We start from the raw sequence: 18,340 nt of genomic DNA, 5'->3' as shown, positions 1-18,340 counted from the left end.
AGTTGGTATTTGCTTACCTTATCATTTAGTCAGTCACTTATCTATTAATCTACTCAGTTAGATATCTAGCTACGTAGCTATATTTTTGTTTAGTAACCATATTAGTTAGCAAATTAGTTAATCATTATTGTGAGGTACTTAACCATTTACTTAGTAACCTAAAAATTCAGTCAGCCACTTACCAATTTAGCAACTAAGCTATTTACTAAATCAGATAGCTACTTAGATATTTATCTACTTTGCTATTTAGTAACCATATCTGTTAGCTAATCAGTTAATTACTTATTACTGAATTAACTAATTAGCTGTTTATTGGCCAGTGAGGTAATTATCTGATTACTTAGTTACGTATCATTTAGTCAGCCGCTTAATCAGTCAGTTAGCTACTTAATGTAGCTACTTTGCTATTTAGTAACCGTATCTTTTAGCTAATTAGTTAATTTTTGATTAGTCACTCAATTAGGGACTTAGCCGTTAGCCAATTAGCTACTCAGTTAGCCAGTGAGGTTCCTATCTATTTATTTAGTTACCTATTTGTTTCGTCAGACACTTACCCATTAAGCTACTTATTTGTTAAGTTAGCTTGCTACTATACTAGTTAGTTAATGTATTTACTTATGTATTTACCCAATTTGTTTGGTATTTCCTTGGCTTTTTAGTTAGCCACTTGGTCAGTTAGATACAGTACATAGTTGGTGCAAGTAGTTTAAAAAATAAATACAAAAATCCACCAAACTTGGAATGGACGCCACAAGGGAAAAATAAAAAGCCATTACATTTTGTTTCACATCTAAATTAGTTTGTTTAATGTATTTTTTAAGTACTTTTATAGTTACAATTTATCTCAAGTGTTTTTCAACTAGTGTGCTGTGGGAGATTATCTAATTTCACCTATTTGTGTTAAAAATATTTTTTGCAATCCAGTAATTATAGTCTGCAAATGACGTGTTGTTGTTGAGTGTCAGTGCTGTCTAGAGCTCGGCATAGTAACCGTGTAATACTCTTCCATATCAGTAGGTGGCAGCCGGTAGCTAATTGCTTTGTAGATGTCGGAAACAGCGGGAGGCAGCGTGCAGGTAAAAAGGTGTCTAATGCTTGAACCAAAAATAAACAAAAAGTGAGTGAAACTAAAACTGAACTGGCTACAAAGTAAACAAAAACAGAATGCTGGACGACAGCAAAGACTTACTGTGGAGCAAAGACAGCGTCCACAATGTACATCCGAACATGACATGAAAATCAACAAGGTCCCCACAAAGAAGGATAAAAACAACTGAAATATTCTTGATTGCTAAAACAAAGTAGATGCGGGAAATATCGCTCAAAGGAAGATATGAAACCGCTACAGGAAAATACCAAAAAAAAAGAAAAAGCCACCAAATTAGGAGTGCAAGAAAAGAACTAAAACACTACACACAGGAAAACAGCAAAAAACTCAAAATAAGTCACGGCGTGATGTGACAGGTCATGACAGTACACCTACTTTGAGACAAGACCTATAGTGATGCATGCTTGGTTATGGTTTAAAGTCATATCCAACAATTGCGACAACGACTTTTTACTGTCAACTGAGCTTTGTTTTTTAATGATTTCTGCTGGTGGTGTGCCTCCGGATTTTTTTAACGCAAAAAATGTGCCTTGGCTCAAAAAAGGTTGAAAAATACTGATCTATCTGCATTTGGCCAATTGGGAGCAGCAGATGGAGCATTAGTGTAACATTACTGTCACCTACTGGTCTGGAGTGGAACAGAACCCCGTGGCACACTGATATGTTGCATGTTTTGGACTGTGTGTCCCTGGCAAAGGTCTCGACTGTGTGCTTTTGTACTTGTACTGCAAACCCATTGTCAGGGTCAGTCAAAATAATGATTATTTTGAATACAAATTATGTTTACCATGAATTGATTATCGTGGACAAGTTGAAAAACTTATTCGGGTGTTACTATTTAGTGGTCAGTTGTACGGAATATGTACTGTACTGTGCAATCTACTAATAAAAGTTCCAATCAATAGGACGAGATTTTGTTGACTGCTTCAGCCCTCCGCCGGTATTAAATAGCGCACTGTAGAGAAGTTCCCTGCAGCAAAGGCATCTTCACTCTGTTCAATAGATCTGTTGTTGTTGACTGTCTAGACACATCTATCTTTGTTATCACACACACAGTGAGGTTGTGTGTTGAGGAAGGAGCAAGAAGTAAGAGGAACAAATAACTGCGACGCCAGGAAGTCGTCACGGGGCATAAAGAGTGGCAGAAGTACCGTGACCTGGTCTTAAAACTAAAATGTAACGACAAGGCAATGAGGGAGCAGACTCATGTTGAGAGGAAATGATAAGTTCTCAGGTCCAGTTCTGCCACATTCCTTATGGCTTCAGTGAAAAAAAACCCCCATTGGATTTCATTTAATCTTTGGCCTACACTGGTGAATACACTACATTTCCCCTCACTCCTAACTTTCGTTTATGCGTGAATTTGAGAGTGCTGTGGGGAGCTACACACTGTTCTGTGCTTTCTGTTCCTGTATTTCTCCATATCGCCACTTTTTTTTTTTAAATTTAAACACTACAGATAAATGACTTGTGGGGGAAACAGTGGAAAATAGTGACTCATTATTATTTAAATGCATTATATTGAACATATTATAATCTTTCAAGGTTGAAATTCAATTTGTTTATACAAACAATGACACCCACTAACAAGATGCTTGGTGTTCTCTGCAGTTGTGTAAATGAAATAAATACAGTATTTAATTATTTAATAAGAAAAGCCAAAAATTAATAATAATAAAAATTATAATTGATACAAAAATCTAAAATAAAACTGTTAGTATTTCTTTGCAGTTGTATTTTTATTTTAGTTTTTGCCCAAAATTATTCCTAAAATTAGACTTATTAAACAACTTATTTGTGCTTTGGATAAATACTGTCTTATATATATATATTTATTTATATTTTTTATTAATGTTAAAAAAATATTAAAAATAAATATATATATATTTTTTAAATTTTTATTAAGGTAAAAACAAAAACAAACAAAAACATATATATATATATATATATATATATATATATATATATATATATATATATATATATATATATATATATATATATATACACACACACATGCATATATATAATATGAATATATATATATATACACACATACATATAGAAATATATATATATATATACACACACATATATATATATATATATATATATATATATATATATATATATATATATGTATGTGTGGGAAAAAAATCACAAGACTATATATATATATATATATATATATATATATATATATATATATATATATATATATATATATATATATATATATATATATATATATATATATATATATATATATATATAAGTATAGTCGAGGTTTTCTGTGGTTTATCCATTATACAGTGCTCAATACCGGGGTTGAGCGGAATATGCGTTAGGTCAGAAAAAACACAGAGGCTATATCATCCCTACAAGCCTGTTTTGCAGGTTTCCCTGCTCATCAGGTGATTTTATGAAATCCCCTAAACACACACACACACACACACACCCACACGCGCTATCTATATAAACCTATCAAAAAATAAACTAACCAAAATCAAACAGCAAACACACGTCTTACTAAAAAATGTGGGTAAAATACTGGAGAAAAATGTAATATATCATGACATTAGTTTGTTTTGTTTTTTGCTAAAAATTGCCATTAATTCAGATAAAAGTTATTTTTATTAAAAAAACAACGATGAGTTGTGTTTTGAATAAAATACTAGCTAAAGTCACACACACATCTTGAGATATTCTGTTATTTATCTCAATGTACTTTTATAATTTTAACCAAAAAATGCTACAAATGTAAACAAATAAAATAACTCAATTTTGTTTTGAATAAAATACTGGATATATGTCACAGAGATATCAATTAATGTATCTTTTTTGTTAATTTTAGACATCCATCCATCCATCCATTTTCTAGCGCTTGTCCCAAAAATGTTTTGAGTGTTTATAATAAAGTACTGGATAAAATCTGAACAGGGATCCCCATCTTATTTTGCTTTAATTTTAGCCAAAAAATATAATGTAAAAAATCACTTATCTTTTGACCAAAATACTTGATAAAAGTCACAAAATTCTTAGATAATCTTTATTGTAACCAGAAAAGGGTATAAATGCTATTTGTGTTTAAAAAAAAATTGCATTCTATAAGTCCTGAGGTAAATATGGATTTTTTTTGGTAGGAACACAATGACTATATTTTGATTACATTCTTTCCATACATAAACTGTATTATTATAGACATATTTGCGAGACAACAATGTAGAACCCTGGCCTCATGCTGCCCCAAAGGGAGAAAAGCTCACCCCATAGTAGAGGTTCTTGGCCAGCGTGTGCACAAGCACCATCTTGCCCGTGGCGGCGGCTCCGTAGAGACACACGGCGGCATAGAAGTGGTTGTACCAGAACATGGAGCGGCCCAGCAGCGTCACCAGTACAGCAACAATCAGAACGGAGAGCAGGGTGACCAACCAGCTAAGAACCACAACACCTGTGGCGCAGGCCAGCTCTCGAACGTAGCGCCCCCCTGCTGCAGATTGATGCAAATATTACCATAATTAATAATAATATTAGGAATTGGGTTAGTCATTATTCCACCAACCCCGGTTGCTGGGCAAGGAGGCTTTCCTGGCCAGGTAGACGAAAGTTGCCATGGCGACCATGTAGTTGATGATGGTACCAACATGTGCCGGGTAAGCCACTATGGCCACTCCGAGCACATCAAAGAACACCATGTTGCCGTGGCGATACTCCGAGGAGCCAGCCAGCTTTTCGGAATTGAGCAGGTGCTTGAGGACGGCCAGGATGTTGTCACCTGCAGGCAGGAAGTAGAGATTTAATGGATCTAATATGGTAGACATTACATTTCCCTTAAATCCTCCTCATCGCCAGGTGTTTCATCCACTCGGTTTAAATAAATGTCACCCCTCAAAGAATAAAAAATAGCAGGTGTAAACTCCTTTACTATCCCAAAGAGCAGACATGGCATCTGTAAAGCTATACAACTTATGGCAAAAGTATAAAGCGAACGAGACATATATTAACGTTGTTCCCCTAGGGGAAACTGGGTAAGACACGTTACACTCACAAAGCTTAACCTATTGTTACTATAACAATCTACAAGGTTAATACAGTTCGCTCCTCTCTCCACCCCTCAATTTATCTGCTTTCTTTTGTACTTGAAGTTATTATTACATATATGTATTGTTGCATTTGAAACAATTGTATTGTTGATAATAGGAGGTAATTATTGTTATTATTCATTATCAATAGTGCTATTGCTATTGCTCCATTTGTAGTGTAATAATGTTCATTGTCATTTCTGTGTTATTAATATTTATTTCACTAATTGCTTCTCTGCTATCACTTTTACAATCATAGTCACATATTGTAATTGCTGATGCTGTTCTGTTGTTGTTGTGGTTGTTATTGTTGTGTTTGTTGTTGTTGTGTTTGTTGTTGTTGTCTCTCTGTCTTATCCCCCTCTTTTCCCCGTCTTCCTTTTTTTCCTCTTTCTATCCCCTCCTGCTCCGGCCCGGGAAAAAAAGCGAAAGAGAGGCTTGAAGACAATTTGCAATTGAAAAGAAAGAACTCTAGAAAAATAGTATGTTTATTTATAACAAATATTAGTTTAAAATACTCAGAATTTGGCATTTCTATACATTGTATTTATTTGTGACTAAATGCTAAAAATGTGTAATATTTTTTCAATATCATAATTTATAAAAACCAAACTATAGATATTTGTTTTTATATTTTTATAAATTACTTTTATTAGTATTTTAAAGACATTCAGATTTTGTATTTCTGTATATTTTATTTATTGGTGATTAAATACAAAAAAATACATATTTTTCAATATTATTACAAAAACTTAATGTTGAATTATGAATAACAGTATTTTAAAACATTTCGAATTTCGATTTCTATATATTTCATTTATTTGTGATTAAATACAAAAAAATGCATTTTTTATTATTATTTAAAAAAAATTAAGTTTAATTATTAATAATAGTATTTTAAAAACATTCAGAATTTTGATTTCTGTATATTTCATTTATTTGTGATTAAATATAAAAAAATACATATTCTTCAATAGTATCACAAAAACTTAAAGTTGAACTATTAATAATAGTATTTTAAAAACATTCAGAATTTTGATTTCTATATATTTCATTTATTTGTGATTAAATGCTAAAAATACATGTTTTATATATTATTATACATAAAAAATGCACATGTAGCACAGAAATGTGGCTACAAAAGAGTGGTGTTCCGCAGCATGAGGCCTACTTTCCCTGCTTGCATGAGGTCAAAAAAAAAGCACTGCACACACATGCGGGCAAAACAATGTGCTTATTGTTCCTGCAGCACAAACAGTTGGGTGCTTTGCCGGAGAGTCGTGCCTTCACCCGCAAGTGATAGCTCTTGCACGGTGCCTCCTCCTTCATGCCTGACTAAAAATACTTCACTTTCTCTAATAATTCATGTGCACTCAAAAGGAGATGTCCAGTACTGGCAAGCAGGTGAGGAAGAGAGGAGGGTTGAGAAGACAGCATTTGCCTGTGTGTGTGTGTGTGTGTGTGTGTGCGTGCGTGTGCGTGTGCGTGTGTGTGTGTGTGTGTGTGTGTGTGTGTGTGTGTGTGTGTGTGTGTGTGTGTGTGTGTGTGTGTGTGTGTGTGTGTGTGTGTGTGTGTGTGTGTGTGTGCATGTTTAATGCTGACAGACTAGCCTGCTAAGCACAATAACTCAAGCACCAGATAATGAGCCAGCGGCAGGTACGTTCACGCTGTATGCATTTTTGTGTGTGCAGATAATGAGAAGCGCAGCGCTGAGCACTATGAAACTGGAGGCAGGTGCAAAATGTCTGGAAGCGAGCCTCGAGTGCAAATATTGATCAATCATTTATAAAACATTACGCGTGTTTTATCTGCATACCTGCTCTCTGTATGGAGTCTGTGAGGATTCTGTCGGCAGTGTCATACTTGGTGTGGTAGATGAAGCCGTTCTCGATGAAAGCCAGGTCAATACCTGCAAAAATAGGGAATATAAACACATATGTATGATATTAAAATTAGGTTCAAACATGTCACTTTCATGATACTTTTAAGACGTTTTCCAAACACCTCCATATCTAATGTAGAAATGAAAAACTACCGTATTTTCCGCACTATTAGCAGCACCTAAAAACCACAAATTTTCTCAAAAGCTGACAGTGCGGCTTATAACCCGGTGTGCTTTATATATGGATTAATATTAAGATTCATTTTCATAAAGTTTAGGTCTCGCAACTACGGTAAACAGCCGCCATCTTTTTCCCCGTAGAAGAGGAAGCGCTTCTTCTTCTACGATAAGCAACCGCCAAGGTAAGCACCCGCCCCCATAGAAGAGGAAGCGCTTCTTCTTCTACTGTAAGCAACCACCCGCCCCCATAGAAGAAGAAGCGCGCGGATATTACGTTTCATTTCCTTTGTGTGTTCCATGTTGATATACGACTCCATGTGCGCCCACATCACAGATGGTGTCAAAAAACAAGTGAAGCACACAAATACAACACTCGCCGTCATTCCGGGTGGATTAACCAAAGAACTCCAACCGCTCGATATTGGTGTCAACAGGGCATTTAAAGCACGACTGCGAACGGCGTGGGAACAATGGATGATCGAAGGCGAACACACCTTCACTAAGACAGGGAGACAGCGCCGGACGACACACGCCAACATCTGCCAGTGGATCGTAAATGCCTGGGCGGATATTTCGGTCACAACTGTGGTCCGAGCTTTCCGGAAGGCAATGACTTCGACGAGACGGAGCCGGCCATTTTGGATCCCGTATTCGCCCAACTTTTTAATTCGGACACCGAAGGAGAAGAATTCGAGGGATTTATGAATGAAGAATAACTTCAGAAAGTGAGCGTTATGTTTATTTTGTGTGTTGTGACATTAACGTTCCAGCAACATTAAGTTATTGATGTTATTGCTCTGCACTATTTTGAATTTTACTACGTTTGTGATTGCACATTTGCACATTACCGTACATTTTGGGAGTGAACAGAGTTGTTAGAACGCTGGTTTTTAATATATTATTAAAGTTTGACTGACCTATCTGACTGTTTTTTTGACATTCCCCTTAGCGCAGTTAGATGCGGCTTATAACACGGGGCGGCTTATAGGTGGACAAAGTTTTGAAATATGCCGTTCATTGAAGGCGCGGCTTATAACCCAGGGCAATTTATGGTGCGGTAAATACGGTAATCAAATTGTAGTAATAGTAGTAGTAACAATATGAGTAGCAATGGTATGTATTGTAATAACAGAATAATAATTAATTAAATCTAATGCATAACTGCTATTTGATGTGTCACTGTTATTTGTAAAATTATTTAAAAAAAGCAATGTTTAATCCAGTAATTAAAAAACACATTAATCTTTTGTTTGTTTTTGGTATCACTATTTTCTAATTAAAAAAAAGACCAATATAATGGGAAAAAACGAAATATATATGTATATATACTTATATACACTTGTATATAAATATATATACAAATATATACATACATATATGTGTATTTATTTACACATTATTTTTTTCCATTATATTGGTCTTTTTTTTAAATTAGAAAATAGTGAAAGCAAAAACAAACAAAAGCTTAAAGGTGTTTTTTTTTAATTACTGGATTTCACATTGCTTTTTTAAAATAATTTTACAAATAACACTGACACATCAAATAGCAGTTATGTTTTGTTTATATTATAAATGCAAAAAAACTAAAAATGTTATATTTTAATGATGATAAATGAATGTGTTGTGGCAGTTGCGGATTTCACCAATGCGGCGGATTGAGAAAACACTCGATTGCTTTTTGAAACGTTTTTAATGGTGAACTGCCAGCATGAGAATGCTAAACCGGAAGTGCTTCAATTCAAGTTTATTGGCTTTGTAAAAACACAGACATAGTCTGAGCTGATTGTGTTTTTCATGGGTTTTGTCGGAAACTGCACCATTTATTTCATCAGAATTTCCAACAAACTTGAAGTGTTTTGCCTTGAGGATTATTTGTAATGTGTACATTTTCAGAATGTGCTTGTTCTATTTTTGGCCAAAGTAAGACAGAGAAAACAATCTGAAGTTGTCTTTATTTTTACATTTTAATGCCATGATTTTACCAGTCCGGCCTGCGTGGGAATTGATTGGTCCTCTGTCCTCATATTGCCACACATCAGCAAGGAGCCTTGGAGTTATTTTTGACAGCTTGCTTAAGCTGCACAAACAAAGTAGCGCTGTCATTAAATCTAGCTTCTTTCAGCTACAGTATCTTCCACAGACTGACTTTGAAAGAGCTGTCCGTGCATTAGTGACGTCACGCCTGGATTACTGTAATTCTTTGTACGTAGGCCTGGATCAGGGCTCTCTCCAGCGGCTGCAGCGCTCGCAGAATTCTGCTGCTCGTCTTTTAACCAAAACCAAACGACGTGAGCACAATACCCCTGTACTCGCCTCCCTTCATTGGCTTCCAGTTACTTTAAGAGTTTATTTTAAAATTGTACTTATTGTTTTTAAATGCTTACACAAAGTAGCCCCAGCAGGACCCTGAGGTCTTCAGACCAGCTCCTCCTGGCTGATTCAAAACCCGAGGACATAGAGCCTTCTCAGTGGCAGAGCCCCTACTGCGGAACAATCTTCCACTATCTATTAGATCCTCCCAGTCTCTGAGACAATTTAAATCTAGGTTAAAAACATATTTCTACTCCCTGGCGTTCAAATCCCATTAGGCAGGATATCTTGGTCATTTTTATTTATTGTTTTATACATTTTTTATTTATTTATTACATTTTCGGTGATATATTCTGCACTTCTTTTAAGGTATATTGTTTTATTCATCCTTCTGTGTTACAATGTAAATGTGACACTACGTTCCCTTTTTTTGTTTCTTTTGTCTGTACAGCACTTTGGCCAACTGGGGTTGTTTTTAAATGTGCTATATAAATAAATAGACTGAACTCAAATAGATTTTCCACCATGCAGCCCCCGAAATATAATGAGTTTGACACCCCTGGTCTAGAGACTACTGACATCCTTAAAAACGACTAGCAACAAATCTAGCATCTTTTTCTGGTGTTATTATAGGCTGTACTTGTGTTTAGAGACTCTACTTTTGTCCTTCGATGTCCCCGAGTTGGACCTTCTCTCCTTAAAAGCCACCACTGTCCTCTAAATATTATTTTAGACCCCTGTACGAGGGTATATCTGTGATATATTAAAGTTACATCCACATCGCAGACATGCTGACTATCGCGTGCGCCTTGTTTACATCCGGTTTCGGCAGCGCTGTTTTCGGTGATTAAAGTCTTTTTTTCGGTGGCCAAGTTTTCGGTGAATCACTTGTCAATAGTGCACAAATAATAGGCTATATATATATATCCATTCATACTGTAACGACCTGCTGGTGGTAATGTTTTATGCTTGTGTGGTGTGGATTTGATGTTTATTTTTCCCACCATCTCAAACACACCGTCCATTCCTGACAGCGGATTGGCAGAGAATGAGGAAGTGTTGCTGTGTGTCTGGGGAAGCACTAAAACGAAAATGTTTGCACGGGAGGTAAAACATGTTGGAATTTTGCAGATTGTTATAGTAAAATTGGCAATAAAAGTTAAAATAGCGTCAGACTTTGTGTGGCTTCGTCTGGAGCCTACAATACATTATATAACTTTACTTTGGTTTTACGTAAAAAAAAACTTTGTTTTCAAAGTATGGCTCGATTGTTATAATAAGATTGGCAATAAAAGATAAAAATAGCGTCAGACTTTGTGTGACTTTGTCTGGAGGCTACAACCTCGTCATGTCTGTTGTGTCCTGAGCAAGACACTTCACCCTTGCTCCTGATGGGTGCTGGTTAGCGCCTTGCATGGCAGCTCCCTCCATCAGTGTGTGAATGTGTGAGTGAATGGGTAAATGTGGAAGTAGTGTCAAAGCGCTTTGAGTACCTTGAAGGTAGAAAAGCGCTATACAAGTACAACCCATTTATCATTTATCATTTAAAAATAGCGTCAGACTTTGTGTGACTTCGTCTGGAGGCTACAATACATTATATTAGTTTACTTCGGTTTTACGTAAAAAAACCTTGTTTTGAAAGTGTGGCTCGATTGTTATAATAAGATTGGCAATAAAAGATACAAATAGCGTCAGACTTTGTGTGACTTCGTCTGGAGGCTACAATACATTATATTACTTTACATTTGGTTTGACGTAAAAAAAAACTTGTTTTCAAAGTATGGCTCGATTGTTATAATAAGATTGGCAATAAAATATAAAAAATAGCGTCAGAGTTTGTGTGACTTCATCTGGAGGCTACAATACATTATATTACTTTACTTTGGTTTTACGTAAAAAAAACCTTGTTTTCAAAGTATGGCTCGATTGTTAAGATTGGCAATAAAAGTTAAAAATAACGTCAGACTGTGTGACTTCGTCTGGACGTTACAATACATTATATTACTTTACTTTGGTTTTACGTAAAAATAACCCTTATTTTCAAAGTATGGCGGCAATGATTTTGTCGTGGCGGTGCACCACATTCAGTTACATCAAGGCAAAACCCTGATTACATAAAACCAAGATTCCTACATAACACGTTCAGGGTCATTTTTTAAGGCTTTTTTTAAAACACCTACAGAAATAATGGAGAAAGAAAAGTTATCAAATTGTAGTGATATTAGTAGTAACAGTATTATAAAAAAATACATATTTAATGAAAATATAATAATATATTTGTTTAATTATTTATTTTGATGTAGTGTTTACTTTTGTCATTTGTATTTACATTCATAATAAATAATAATAATGAATTACATTACATTTGTAACGCACTTTACATTTGTTAAAATCTCAAAGTGCTACAAATTATTAAAAAAATAAAAATTTGAAAGTTAGAATATAAATAAAAAATTTAAATAGAAATTAAAACATGAAAAACACTAGATAAAACAGAAACATAGATAAAAATAGAAATGAAAGCATGAAAGCACTGGATAAAACAGATAGGCATCAGAGGTCTCCAGTGCTATTACTCATTTTCCCAATGGAGCACGTTTGTATTAGTTTTCTTTTACCAAAAAAAATTAAAATTAAAGTATTGGAACTCAGCAATAGGTTCAAGCATTTTTTAAATGGCTAGCAAATAAATGAAAATGTAAGAATGTGCGCCTGAAGGATCCCTGACAAAAGTTAGCTACTTCCTTTATGTTACCTGGGATGTTACCGAAGTCCCTATAGATGCGGAAGTCGGTGTCTGAGGGGATGACGCCGCTCTGAAAGACCTCCTGGCCCACCACGGAGGCAAAGGGGTGTTTGGCAGCTTGGACGTACGCCTGGACCAGCCATGGATTCTCTGGACCTGTTGGGACAAAACACATGGCTTCTTGTAGATATTACGTATAGCAAGATTTGCTACTCTTATTATGATATTACTCTGAACAAATGGTACTATACCTGTCTGGAAAACAACCTCCTTTCCCCCGACACCTGCTGCCTCCAGGTTAATGAAGGCTCTCACTTGTTTGGCCCAAGGGTGCTGAGTGATGAAACCATGACTAGCCTAAGGGAGACAAAAAAAAATGTCTTAAATCTCGTGAACATGCAATGTAAATAAAATGCCAGACAAACAGCTTTGTTACCTGCAGGACGTTTTCTTCTGCGCCATTAAAGAGGAAGATGACGCCGTGTTGGAAAGGAGTCGACTGGTTGGCCAGAGAGTAGAGGACTTCCAGCATGACGGCGCAGCTCACAGCGTCATCACTCGCCCCTTAAAAGACAGGACATAGGGGTCAAAAACATAAACAAAATGTTATTAAACTAAGAAATAGGAATCATATTTGGTAACTTTCAATTAACATGTCATTATCATATGATTATCTACCAGGTCATATATTATAATGGAGAACATAAATGTCAGTTATACTTAAACATTTCTCTCTCAATGAGAGCAAATCTATACAGTACAAGCCAAAAGTTTGGACACACCTTCTCATTCAATGCATTTTCTTTATTTTCATGACTATTTACATTGTAGATTGTCACTAAAGACATCAAAACTATGAATGAACACATGTGGAGTTATGTACTTAACAAAAAAAGGTGAAATAACTGAAAACATGTTTATATTGTAGTTTCTTCAAAATAGCCACACTATGCTTTGCACACTCTTGGCATCCTCTCGATGAGCTTCAAGAGGTAGTCGCCTGAAATGGTTTTCACTCTACAGGTGTGCCTTATCAGGGTTGATTAGTGGAATTTCTTGCTTTGTCGATGGGGTTGGGACCATCAGTTGTGTTGTGAATGAGAAGGCGTGTCCAAACGTTTGGCCTGTAATGTATAACATTTAACAAATTGTTTTAATGAACTATAAATACTAAAATAATTTATATTAATAATGAATATAATATTAAAAATAATATAAATATAGTATTAATATTCTAAAATTAATACAAATAAAACAAATATTTAATTGTAATAACTTACTAAAATTATCACAATAAAAGGTCAATTCAAAACTAAAAAACATTTTTTTTAAACTAACATTAATATTGAGAAGTCATTGAGTGAATACATGTTATTTATATATTTTTTTATTTCAATGAGAGTTAATCTACCGATATATACAATGTAATACTTATTTAATGAAATGTAGAAATAAAAATATTTAATTAAATGTATATTAAATATTTAATAGTAATGATTACCGGAATACATTTCATTTAAAAAAATTATAAATAGAAATATTAATATATTAAATAACATAAATAAACATTTAATCATACAAGTTATGTTAAAATCATATCACAATAAAAGTAACTCCAAAAATGAAAATAATGAGAATTTTTTAAATATATGTTATAATATACAGTACATAAATGATCGTTCAGTTCTATTTTATTTTGAGCACATTTATATACAATTTGAGAATTTATTTCGATGAAGTGTAGAATGTCAAAATATGTATTATTGATAATGAATATATTACAATTATTATATATAATACATATTTAATTGTAAATTATTTGAACAAATATTTTTATAAATATATCACAATAAAAATTCATTTCAAAAAGGAAAAATAATAAAAACATAATAATATGGCAATTATATATATATATATATTTTTTTTTTTTTAAATTACGCTTCTTAAATTACACGTCTCTATAATATCCTTCTATGAAATCCTTCTAAAGTAAAGGGGTGTCCAAAGTAGTTTTTTATTTGCTGTCAGCATATTAAACAAAAGTTATTAGTAGAATATACATATAGGTATTACACTAATTTGCTTTCTACATATATAAAAAGAGTTAATAAAAAATATGATTAGGTAGTATACTAATTTGCTATGTCACCTATAACACAAAGCTAAAATGTTACCATTATGTTCTACGCCTATAACATACTGTACTACAGTGCTGTATATTGAAAGGGATGTTTACAGTCACCCAGCACAAATAATACACAAAACACGGCAATAAAAGGGAGGATGTCGTGTGGGAAAATATCCCAGGAATGCGCCAACCTGGTTGAGCTCCAGCTCCTGTTGCATTGTGTGATGATTGTAAGGGAAGAAAGGAGGAAAAAAGAAACCATGAGAGGAAAAGCAGTGGGCATGTGATACAGAGAGCCTAAGAGTAAAACAGGGCAAAATTGCGAAGGGGGAAGAAATGGTTTAAAAATGGTCAAAATCATGTGCTGCAGCTTTGTGGATTGAAGGTTTAATGTCTGTCGGCCCCTCATGTGAGCCACTTTAATCCTCCACACCTCCCCCCAAATTTGCTACACATACAACCAAGCGCCTTTCAATTTAGAAGAGAAGAGTTGGAAAATTAGGCGCTTCATTGCGACTTTAGAGTAGTCAGTGTGCAGCGTGTACAGCAGTATTGGTTTAACATCACCACACAGGATTTATTGTCTAAATAGCTGGAAACAACACGTGGTACTAGCATCGTGGTGTGGGGCTGCATGAGTGCGCTCCGGTCTCTGGGGAACTGTGGTTCATTGAAAGGAAACATGAATGCCAACTCACACTGTGACATTTTGAGCTAGGCCGCATGGCTTTGGACTATTGTGGAACCTCGGATTTACAAACCTAATTGATTCTTGAAAAGGGGTCATGAGAAGAAAGGTGTGTATTGAAGCAAATTCCTCCATAAGAAACAATGTAAACATGAATAATGGGTTCCAGTCTCGGCAAAAGTCCATATTTTAGTAAAGGTTTGTACACTTTGCACACACACAATACTGTATTTCAAACAAACATAAGGGGGTGATGGATCAACTTTCAATTTAAAACCAAAGCCGAAACAAAAACTAGCTGAAGTGTCCTCATTTGCAGCCGTCCTGCCCATACGCACACACAGTGTCACTAGCCCTGTGGTGCACTCAATTTAAAATCACAAAAACTCCTTAATTTATTAGCCAGGTCGCTACAAGGATTAGGAATAAAAAAAAAATCCACTTTAAGAGAGGGTGAAACGTTTGTACACTGAGTCATGGTTCGTGCACCAAATCATATTTGTTTCGTAAAATGAAAATGGTAAATGGGTTGTACTTGTATAGCGCTTTTCTACCTTTTTAAGGAACTCAAAGCTTTGACACTATTTTCCACATTCACCCATTCACACACACACACACACACACACACACACACACACACACACACACACACACACACACACACACACACACACACACACACACACACACACTGATGGCGGGAGCTGCCATGCACGGCGCTAACCAGACCCATCAGGAGCAAGGGTGAAGTGTCTTGCTCAAGGACACAACGGACATGTCTAGGATGGTAGAAGGTGGGGATTGAACCAGTAACCCTCAGATTGCTGGCACGGCCACTCTCCCAACTTCGCCACGCCGTTGTACAAAGTTCGTACAATAAGGGGTTCAAAAGTCGAGGTCCCAATGTGCAGTCGTCCCTCGTTTATCGCTGTTGAATGGGTTCCAGACATTTCCGCGGAGTAGGAATCAATTATAAAATCAAATATTTTCAAAGCAAGAGCATAAAAAACAGTTTGAACTTCTATATGTTTTTCAACATTACGAGAGCCCTCTCGACATAGACTAACACCCTTTAGTCCCCTTTACACTTTTTTTAATCCAATATAGTAGTGCTTCCTGATGCTTAGCCAATCAGTGGCCATGACACTGGACAGTGGTTTGGTCTATTGTAGTGGCCACTACTAGTGTGGTATGGATACTTTTTAGTTAATGTAGCCATTTTTATGCTTTAAAGTCTAATATAGGGCCGAAAAAATTGTAGAATACGCTTTTAAAAAATAATTTTATAAATAATCTGATGTGAAGTCACTAAATTTGAATCGCGATGTGATGAGGGATGCACTCACTTTTTGTCTTCCTACTTCCCTCTCAGAGAGCCTTGAGGCAACCTATTGACCCTAAAATTCCTTCCATTTTTTTCGTTTGCCAAGAACTATTTTTGATAAATTACCACATTTTCTCATATCCCCTCCAAGCAGCGCGCCACACCCACAAAAACAATGTCGCTCTAATCATAACAGTTATTGAGTGAAACCCGTCCACTTTTCACATATTGCTGAGCTCATCTGGAATGGGTTATGGTTTACACCAATTATGGTTCCTTTATGAAGTATTTTTGTTTATGCACACCCACAAAACTCTCACTTGGAGAGAAGCGTTTTCACCCAGTTGTGTGAACCGTTAAGTAGTGGAACAGGACTTGGCACATACCCTTCCTCACCACATGCACAAACTACTGACATACACTTGTACCTGCTAAGTTGTTTTATGATAACGTTAACAGGAAATGCTCAAAATAACAGCTCTTGATTATCTGTGATCACGAGGTGCTTGTCTACCAAAAACAAATACATTGGCATGTGTCTGTAAAAAAATTATTTTTATATGAACTCCACAAAATGGCAGTAGTTGCATTAGTGATCCATGTTAGTTACACTTTGTCCATGTGATGTCAGATGAAACAAAAAATTTAGCTGTTTGGCCGCAATACCCAGCAATATGTTTGCAGGAGAAAAGGTGAGGTCTTTAATCTCAGGAACACTATCCCTACCGTCAAGCATGGTGGTGGTAGTATTATGCTCTGGGCCTGTTTTGCTCAAAATGGAACTGGTGCTTTACAGAGAGTAAATGGGACAATGAAAAAGGAGGATTACCTCCAAATTCTTCAGGACAACCTAAAATCATCAGCCCGGAGGTTGGGTCTTGGGCGCAGTTGGGTGTTCCAACAGGACAATGACCTCAAACACACGTCAAAAGTGGTAAAGGAATGGCTAAATCAGGCTAGAATTAAGGTCTTCCCTAAACGTGTGGGCAATGCTGAAGAAACAAGTCCATGTCAGAAAACCAACAAATTTAGCTGAACTCCACCAATTTTGTCAAGAGGAGTGGTCAAAAATTCAAGCAGAATCTTGCCAGAAGCTTGTGGGTGGCTACCAAAAGCGCCTTATTGCAGTGAAACTTGCCAAGGGACATGTAAGCAAATATTAACATTGCTGTATGTATACTTTTGACCCAGCACATTTGCTCACATTTTCAGTAGACCCATAATAAATTCATAAAAGAACCAAACTTCATGAATGTTTTTTGTGACCAACAAGTATGTGCTCCAATCACTCTATCACAAAAAAATAAGAGTTGTAGAAATTATTGGAAACTCAAGACAGCCAAGACATTATGTTCTTTACCATACGGGGGACTAAATTCATAAATAAATAAATCTTGTCAGCCAAAGGGGATCTGCGTTTGTGTTCGGCAATGAAAGACTTACTACGGGTTGGTGGCAGATCAATCAGCACATCTGAATAGGCCTGGGCGATATATCGCTTTTATAGATATATTAGAGTTTTTTTTGTATGTGGAGAGCGACCACTAAAGCAATTGCTCAGCACACCGCCAAGATGGAGACGGCGTGGCGCAGTTGGGAGAGTGGCCGTGCCAGCAACCTGAGGGTTCCCGGTTCGATCCCCACCTTCTACCAACCTCATCACGTCCGTTGTGTCCTTGAGCAAGACACTTCACCCTTGCTCCTGATGGGTGGTGGTTAGGGCCTTGCATGGCAGCTCCCGCCATCAGTGTGTGAATGTGTGTGTGAATGTGGTAATAGTGTCAAAGCGCTTTGAGTACCTTGACGGTAGAAAAGTGCTATAGAAGTATAACCCATTTACCATTTATGTGTGAATAAAAACGGCTGCGTTTACTTATTCCACTTACTGAAAC

The 18,340-nt window shown here is 35.8% G+C and overlaps 1 protein-coding gene across 1 annotated transcript in view; it reads right to left on the bottom strand.

Moving 5' to 3' along the window:
- Positions 1 to 18,340, bottom strand: part of ermp1 (endoplasmic reticulum metallopeptidase 1) — a 40,692-nt gene that overhangs the window by 9,655 nt on the left and 12,697 nt on the right. Inside the window, exons 3-8 of the mRNA XM_061927114.1 lie at positions 12,745 to 12,872; positions 12,560 to 12,665; positions 12,318 to 12,464; positions 7,007 to 7,099; positions 4,671 to 4,883; positions 4,375 to 4,595 (exon numbers count right to left, since the gene is read on the bottom strand). Coding sequence (XP_061783098.1) covers positions 4,375 to 4,595; positions 4,671 to 4,883; positions 7,007 to 7,099; positions 12,318 to 12,464; positions 12,560 to 12,665; positions 12,745 to 12,872 — 908 coding nt within the window. The remainder of the gene's footprint in view (positions 1 to 4,374; positions 4,596 to 4,670; positions 4,884 to 7,006; positions 7,100 to 12,317; positions 12,465 to 12,559; positions 12,666 to 12,744; positions 12,873 to 18,340) is intronic.

Source organism: Nerophis lumbriciformis, linkage group LG32 (genome assembly GCF_033978685.3).
Source record: "Nerophis lumbriciformis linkage group LG32, RoL_Nlum_v2.1, whole genome shotgun sequence".
In the NCBI taxonomy this organism is placed as follows: Eukaryota; Metazoa; Chordata; class Actinopteri; order Syngnathiformes; family Syngnathidae; genus Nerophis; species Nerophis lumbriciformis.
Note: the sequence above shows the minus strand (reverse complement) of the source record. Positions and strands in the feature narration are given on the sequence as shown.